Here is a 9247-nt window from a genome sequence, read left to right as displayed (position 1 = left end):
TAGCTGATCTATTGACAAAGGGACTTCCTTCAGACAGATTTCAAGAACTTACTAGCAAGCTGAGAATGATAAATATCTATTCCTCAGTTTCAGGGAGAGTGTTGTAAATATTAGTGATTTAGCTGATTATTATTATTATTTGTTATATTGGGCCAAGCCCATTAGGTCAAGGAGTAGGTCTTTTATTCTTTATAAATAGAGACCTATGTGTACAGAATATACACACAAATTAATAATATATTTCTGATTACCCTTTTCAAGTCTACCACAAAGGGAACCCAAGACTCCAAATACGAATCTCCAACTGGTCCACACACACATACAATGACAACAGACTCAACATAAGCCGTTTTTGGACTTCAGTAACATTATAACTTTCCACCATAATAAAAAATAATAAAAAATCCAGCTATGCAGAAATATATTACATAATACAACACAGCAAATGGTTGCCATCAACAAGAACAGGATCCATGGTTGCATGAGGAAGAAGATGTTTCAATAAAGCATAGTCTTCTCCGCTTGCTTGGATGTGACATTCTCATTGTATACTCAAGTGAGCTAGAAGCCTTATCCAGTACAGAACTTAGTGCCTCATGAACAGTACTTGCAATAGCTTGGCATGCCTCAGTGTCAATATTGTTCCCTTTGCAACATGTAAAGACAAACACATTCTTCATCCTGTCTCCTAAAGTTGATATTTCTGCTCTTACTAGTTGTAGTTTAAGGGCATTAAGTGTCTGTCTTATGTCAGACAACATCTCAGCTCTGTAATCACAACAGATAGTTGCTCTGTAAGAAATGGATCCATCTCCTACATCATCATCATATGGTGCAACTTTCACTTCATCAGCATCCATTGGTATTAGAATACCTTTGCTTGCTTCCACTGCTTCCTTTCTCAATTCTTTTACTTGGTTAACCACTTTAGTCAGTAATGTGGCCTTGTCCATCTAAAGAGTAGCAATTGACCCACCAAATCAAAGTCAACACATTTTAGCAAATGTTTTCTCAAAGAAAAGGGAGGATAATATCATACATAAAAAGTAACATCAAATTTCTGTTACATATACTTTTAAACTACTTAAAAAACTATATATACTCTCTTTATAACAAGGACAGTAGCCTTATGAATTAATTACTATTAATAGTGTTTAAATTGTCGTCTCATTTTGCTATCAACTTGACATCAACCTAAAGATTGTCACGGTGATTACTCTAGTTGATTGATCATTGATCATTTGATAATGGTGACTTGAATCATTTCAATAACTTCACAACTGAGATAGTTTTTTAAGGTAGTTGATTATATTATTAGAAGATTGAGGAATAATGAAGACAACACATGAAAAATTAATGTCTAACCAGTTTTGATTATCCGGTGCTCAAATATAATGGTTTTGCATGTCTTACAGCACCATCATCAGTTAGCCAACAAACAGAATATGGCTGTACAATGAAACAAGACCATCAAAAACATGCAAGCCACATACAATCACATAATGTCACAACTCACAAGAAATTGTCTCTGTCATGCCAACCAGAAGAACAGCTGGCATATCAGCTACAACACTACTTGATAGCGATATCTTAATCTATCTGATTCTACTGAAAACATTTCTGCTTTTTTTTTTAAAGACCATCAAATTAGAATTACCTAGTCAAAATTGACATTCTAAAGCACATGATGTTTAATAATTTGGTTTTTATGACTTAATCAAGGGGGAAAAAAAAAAAACTTTGTCTGCTTCCTTTGCTTTTCCTGTAAAAGTATATCCTACATCTCAATCCAATCAAAACCAGTAACCTTTCTGCAAATAAGTAAATTAAAAATAGCAAAAGCTATGTGGACCCCTTGCAAATTGAATGAACAATAAACAAAACCAGAATAATCTTCGGTCAGTAATATTCAGCTAGTGGTGTAGGGGAACAAGGAAGAAACATTTAGTTTACGACTATATAACAAATTGAATAATAAATGAAGGATTTCCAGTTTGGGATCATAGATGAAATAAATTATAATCATAAAGAAAAATCATGATCAGGAACTATATAATATGTGAGATTGTATGCCATACATAATAATAATTCCACATGCATTACAAAATAATGTGATGCAACTCCGTAGTTGACTCTAGAAAGTAGCAACTCCCATACCTAGTTGACCATACAAACACAATAATGATGCAATCAAAAGCCTTAATTTAATTAATTACAATAATTAACACGATGTGTTTCAAATCTCAAAAAGTTGTGATGTTTATAGTATACAACAGATTCTGAAATCCATTTTTCATTCAAAATTAACATGCTGCACGAAAGGGGGCATATATTATACACTCACCGGCAACTAGCTAGCTTTCAAAATTTAGAAATGCTATTTCAGTAAAACAATATGGATCATAATATTTCAATTAGAACAACTATAATAAAGACATATTTTGATGAAAATGTTAAACCGATTATACAATCAAAATGAAATCATAAAACTGAAAAGCCAAAAAAATTTAATGCTCTTAAAAATTATGATGATATACACATCAAAAGAACAATTTTCCAATAGAAGGAAAGAATAAAAACAAACCTTCTCAGAAGAGGGGACAAGACCACGTAGTGTTGCAAAATGATCGTTTATTCTGTCCCTCCTCCTCCTCTCTGCTTCTCTATGGTTCTTCAAAGCAGCTAAAGCTTTGTCCTCAGAAATCTCATTATTTCCTACCCCTGCAGTTGCACTATACTTCACCTGCTCTCTCTTCTCACTCTCAAAAACCAATGAATGCGATGATGTTAACCCATCTCCCAAAACATCATTGGAAGCTCCAAGGTTATACAAAGTGGGATTGAAGTTGAACAACCTCGAAATATCAGATCCAGATGAAGAATTCTTGCCATAAAAGGAGTGAAACATAGTCCTGAACCTAGTAGTAGTGGAGTGGTACTACTTGAGAAGCAGAAGAAGGAAACCAGGTGGACGAGTAGTTGGAGCGAACCAAAAAGAAAGCTTTTGTTGATGGATGATGCTCTGTGAACCTGCTATGCTGCTCTTTTTGTTTATGGTGTTTGTCATAACTTCCATTACGCAAGGGGAATAAGCTAGTGGGGCTTAAAGGGGAAGATCAGTGTGAAAACATCCACATTTTCTTCTTGATGTTTTTGAACTCTACCATTCCTATGTGGGAAAAGGCCAAAAGGGAAAGAAAAAAAAAATCAGACTTGACTATACAGACCGAAGACAAGGTTGTGATGTTTCTTAATGGTGCTGATGGAATTCATAGAAGGCTTCAGGAAGATACAGATCACTACTGGGCAGGCACAGTTTTTGAGCTGATATGTCATATGTGTATGGTGGAGAAACATTGTTGTAATGTTGAATATATTTATATACGGGAAATAAATCATTAGTTTACAAATTTTTTGTACAAATTTTTATAAATTACAATATTTTTTCTCGGAAGAAGATAGTGTAACTAGTATTCTTCCGGTAAAAGACAGTGTAATTTGTAATAGTTTATAAACAAAAAAATTTGTAAATATAACACGTTCTTTTATATATATATAATGTTCATTATTTAGTCCATGATTAGTAGTAAGACTCTTATTCTTTCCTTTTCTTGTTACTTTGGTCTTAGTCTCTTAGAGGCGTGCAAGGCTTAAATTATTAATCCCATTAATTACTTGGATTTATAATAAACAAAATTATTGGACTACGGATTGAAAATATTTTTTTGTTTTTTGTTTTTTTCCCACTTTTTAGGGGTTAACATTGTGATTGTATAGTTGAAGTCTTGTAGCTTCGCCGCAACTTCCTTCCTTGTGTTTAAGTATATTTTTATCTCTTGATAAGGTTGGATAAGCAGGAGTTGCACCTTTGTGTTCAGGTATTTCAGTCATCACTACCAGGCTAGCTGCAGCACGTGAATAAAGCAAAAAATGTCTTCGTAGGGTTGAAGCCTTTTCGAAAGCATCACATTTTTCTAAATATTCAGTAGTTTAATATTGTATTCTTTAGAAAGAGGTGTTGTTACTTACTATTTTGAGTAGTTCCTTGTGTAAAGTATCCCTTTCTTTGTGACGGCGAAGTGTCCTTTTTTTTCTAAACCGAGAGGTTGATCATTGATTAAAGATGCTCATATAAAATTTTGGGCCACTTTGACCTTTTTTAGATGTTATTTTCCGCAGCCCATAAAGTAATATATGTAGCTGAATTATGCTTCCAAAAAAATAAAATATATGTATATGAAAACAACTTATATTAATAATATCATTGTGATTTTCAATGTCGGTTGAGATTTTCATCCGTATACACATAAATTTCTCTAACCCAGGTCACAGCGCTGATTGATTTGGACATCTCACCAAAACCTTTTATAATTTTAACATTTTAATTGGGGTGAAGTCTCACTAACCGAACATTTGATTGACATAAAACACACGTGACATTTGTGAGTAATTCAAAACTGAAAATATCTTTTATTAATTCATCCAATTTTTAAAATATTTAATAGGAGAAATGACACACGTGTGTATATATATATATATATATGGAAATATTTTTTTTATTTTATATAAGAAAATTTTTTCATGCTACATACACTGTTGAGATATATAGTCCCACATTAGGTCTCAGGCTCCAATTCAAAAGCTCGGCCTTAGAGCCTCCCAGGCTGACCTAATATATTAATTTTTATTTTTATTTTATATTTTTTATATTACTTGTGATAGCTCTCTCTCCTCAATCCATTTCATCTCATTTTATTAATTAAACAAACTTTTTGAATGAATTTGTTTTATATTATGTTGTTTGGATATACATTAAATGTATGAATATTTATGAAATTACTAGTGCTGTTGATTGTATATTTTGTTTGGACAAATTTTTGTTATCTTAAATTTTTTAAATAGGCTAAATCAGACTTTTATTTTTTTTAAATAAGACAGGCCACATGCTGAAATTATATTCATAACAGGTAACAGGCTTGATCAAGCTGACACATTTAAACACAGGCTTAGCCTTTTAAGACCAAAGCTCGGCTCGGCTCAGCCCGTTAACACCCTTAGCCTAAGGCACTCACACCCTTTGAACTAGCTTTTGGGGTGGTGTATCCCAAGATTCTCTACATGGTATTAGAGCCTTGTGTCCCGGGTTCGATCCTCTCTGCCCCCCACTTTCTTTCTACTGGAATTTCTTTCTTCGCACAGGTAGGTGAGCCTGTGCATTGTCAACCCTTCAAGCCCAGTGGGCTCTCGTGTGAGGGAGCTTTCTTCGCACAGGTAGGTGGACCTGTGCATTGTCAACCCTTCAAGCCCAGTGGGCTCTCGTGTGAGGGGGCGTGTTGAGATATATAAAACCATTAATGTAGCTTCACCCAATAGCTTAAGCTTTTGGGTTGAATTGGTTCTTTACATACACAATACATGAGTAGATCTTGATTTTTTTATTTTCTCACTTTTTTGTAAATCTCACTCATATTTTATGTGTATTGCATGAGAAAATTTTCTCATATAAAATGAAAAAATTAATCTATATATATATATATATATGGGATAAGATCAACTTACACCGGTGTAAGAAAAATAAATCTTACACCAAATCTTAACCATTGATTTTCGGTTGAGATTTATTGGAACTTAAAAATTAATTAATGAGTGAGACATAATAAATCATAACCGTTAGATGCAGAAAATCAATGGTTAAGATTTGGTGTAAGACTTATTATTCTTACACCGGTGTAAGATGATCCTGCCCTTATATATATATATATATATATATATATATATATATTGGTTTAAAACTTCTACTTCTAATTTCACAGCAAAAATTTATTTATCCCCATGAAAAATCGAGCTGGCTTAATTTTTATTTTATTTTTTGCTTTTTGTAATGATGGATCCACCTAAAATGTTGTGTCTGCTGCAAGAAATAAACATATGCTGTGACAGCAGAAGTTTTAAACCCTATATATATTGGGATATGTTATTTTACCTATCTTTTTTTCTGTCTATCATTTTAAAAGACAATTAGATCAGAATTTTAATTAACATTTATCTTTCTCTCTCCTATTTAGATTCTGATTTTTGGTGTTAAAAGATTCTACCTCATATATATAAATATATATATATATATATATATATAACCTATCCCATATATATATATTGAGGTTTACATTTCTGCAGCTGCTGTACGTGCAGCAATCAAATACTTGTCATATATATATATATATATATATATATATTTGAAAACATTAAATGCAGGGAATCATAACCATACACATGTCGTTGTTGTACGTAAAGCGACTACAGAAATAATTTTACCATATATATTCAGTTTAAAGAATTTGAAATTGTAAAAGGAATAATTTTGAAAGTCTTCTAAGGGGATGTTTGGAATGATGGGAAAGTGTGTGAGAAATTTTTTTTAACCATGTTTGGTATAAAGAATCCTAAAGAAAGTTCAGACAAAAAAATTAACCATCATTTCAATTTTGTACTAAATACAACTAAAAAGTTATCCCACAAAACATATGATATTTTTTTTTACCATAAAACCAGAATCTGATTTTAATGAAAAGAGACCAAAATGCACCTTCCTTGGAGGAAAAGTCTGCTTCATTATTGCTACAATATTAAAAAGTTATGGGTAAATTGATAATTTCTGTTAATACTCCCATCAATATTTTAGAATCAACCAATCGTACCATCAGTAAAATTATCCAAATTTTTTCAGTAAAATTTTGACCTACCAAATAACTTTTCGTTACTTTCCTGGGCTAAATAATTTCTCCTATATTCTCAGAAATCTTTTTTTCTCTAGGAAAAAAAAATATCTCTTATACCAAACGTCTCCTAATTTTATTTTTACTCGTTTGCAGGGACTAAACCCAGCAACTTATCCTACTAAAAAAAAACCCCAGCAACTTAGTTAGTTTTCGGTCAAGACCCATACTAAACTCGACCAATTTTTGGTATAGGCCCACATCCCCCAAAACCCATTTTATTACTAATTTTGCTTTTATTAAAAAAGAAAAGAAAATCTCTGCTGCACACCAATCCATTCCTAAGCCCAAACAATTTTAAACTCTCGGCCCAACTTGTTTAAAAGACAAGAAGAAGAAAAACAAAAAAGACACAAGAAGGGAGTGGGTTATGGTGTATGAGCACAATACACAGATGAACTTTAGAGCGATAGGTGAGGGTAGATACTAGATAGACACCATCGTGTTAGCTATTATTGTTTTGATCTCCTAACAATCTCATCTTTTGATTTCGATCTAATAGTATTAAAGAATATTAGGCAAAAATATACAGAAAAAATAAATAAATAGAATAACATATCTCGTTATTTAGGGATATATTATTCTACCTATTTCTTTTTTATAGGCGCAATTGAATCTGCGCTTGCACCTACAAAAAAGAGATAGATAGAATTATATATCCCTAAATAAAAGGATATGTTATTTTACTTTTTTGTGTGTTTATCTTTGTTTACTATTCTCCAAGACCATTAGATCAGAATATTAATTACCTTTATCATTTCTCTCTCCTATTAAGATTCTAATATAATAGTATTAGAGAGTAATGAATAAAGATAGGCAGTAAAAAAAATCGATAGAATATATATAAGGATATATATATATATATATATATATAGCAAAATAATTTGTAATGTGACTGCATATAAGCATTGGAGCAATCACCTAAAAACTTGTTAGGGTTGTTTAAGTAAGTGGGTAGTTATTTGAATTTTAAATTTCCTAAAGAATGGGTCATGGCTATTAGTGGAGCCTATTTAGTGTTAGTGGGTAGTTATTTTTAGGTGACTGCATTGGAGCAGTCACCTAAAAACTTGTTATGATTTTTTATTTTATTTTATTATTTTCTGAATTGTTGGGTTGTTTAAGTAAGTGGGTAGTTATTTGAATTTTAAATTTCCTAAAGAATAGGTCATGGCTATTAGTGGAGCCTATTTAGTGTTAGTAGGTAGTTATTTTTAAAGTTGTCTTGTATTATCTATTTAAACCTTCATGTATTTGAATAAAAGTATCATATCAGATTAGAAAAGTTATCCCAAATAGCATTCTGTGCAAGAGGTCAGAGGTCAGGCTTCCTCAGTAAAGCCATTTGAGGTCAGGCTTCCTAAGTAAAGTCAAATTCCCATTTTTATTTATTGTGTTCGTAACAATTGGTATCAGAGCTCAGGCATGGACAAAGAGCTCAGGCATGAACAAACGCGTTCAGAAATTGGAAGATGCAGTCCAATCTTTGTCGGAGCAATTCAAGGAGATGTTCACCAAATTTTCCAACAAATTGGACGTCTTGGTGGCTAACAGGACCAACACCCTCTCATCTGCTATTGGACTGGCAAAACTATATGAGGCATGAAATCAGAAGATCATCTTTCCTGCTCAGAATGTGAAACGGACCATAACAGTCAGCAACACCAAGCGTTCACCTTTATCCACTCCCACCAGCGGTGTTGCATCTTCCCGTAGTGGCGCCTCCTCCATCGGCTCAACTCTTGTTCGCTGTAATGATGCATTCACTCTAGGCCATCACTGCAAACAATTTTTCACCATCCAAGCAGTGACAAAAGAGGCGGTGATGGACGAAAGTGAAGGAGAAGCAAATATTGAAGATTATTCAATTACTTGATGTTAAATTTACTCTTGAGGACAAGAGTTATTTTTAGGGGGAGGGAATGTTACGATTTTTTATTTTCTTATTTTCTTATTTTCTGAATTGTTGGGTTGTTTAAGTAAATGGGTAGTTATTTGAAATTTAACTTTTCTAAAGAATAGGTCATGGCTATTAGTGAAGCCTATTTAGTGTTAGTGGGTAGTTATTTTTAAAGTTGTCTTGTATTATCTATTTAAACCTTTATGTATTTGAATAAAAGTATCATATCAGATTAGAAAAGTTATCCCGAAAGGAATTCTGTGCAAGAGGTCAAGGTCAGGCTTCCTCAGTAAAGCCAAATTTCCATTTTTATTTATTGTGTTCGTAACAAAACTACGTCGTTTTGGTTGGGATAAAAGAAGTTCGCGTTCAAAATTAATTATAGAAAATAAAAATATTATTTTTATTTCTACTTTTGTATGATTATGATTCTCCATATTTAATACTTTAAATTTATTTCCGTCTTTGTATGGTTATAAATCCTCATATTTAATGCGTTCACACTACAAAACGATGTAGTTTTATATGACTGCACCATTCCTTAGGTGCAGTCATTCTATATCCGCTAAACCAT

The 9247-nt window shown here is 32.5% G+C and overlaps 1 protein-coding gene across 1 annotated transcript; it reads right to left on the bottom strand.

Annotated features, from left to right (window-relative positions):
- Window positions 1-455: 455 nt before the first annotated feature.
- LOC133315768 (transcription factor bHLH106-like) lies at window positions 456-2908 on the bottom strand. Its single transcript, XM_061517430.1, has 2 exons — window positions 2585-2908; window positions 456-953 (listed from the first exon to the last, which is right to left on the bottom strand). The coding sequence occupies exons 1-2, from the start codon at window positions 2906-2908 to the stop codon at window positions 456-458; spliced, it is 822 nt and encodes a 273-aa protein (XP_061373414.1).
- Between the last annotated feature and the right edge of the window lie 6339 nt (window positions 2909-9247).

This window comes from Gastrolobium bilobum, unplaced genomic scaffold, assembly GCF_033153095.1.
Source record: "Gastrolobium bilobum isolate Gb01-03AN ecotype WA unplaced genomic scaffold, APGP_CSIRO_Gbil_v1 utg10138, whole genome shotgun sequence".
NCBI classification, from domain to species: Eukaryota; Viridiplantae; Streptophyta; class Magnoliopsida; order Fabales; family Fabaceae; genus Gastrolobium; species Gastrolobium bilobum.
The sequence above is the reverse complement of the archived record's forward strand: the minus strand, read 5'-3'. Positions and strand labels throughout refer to the sequence as shown.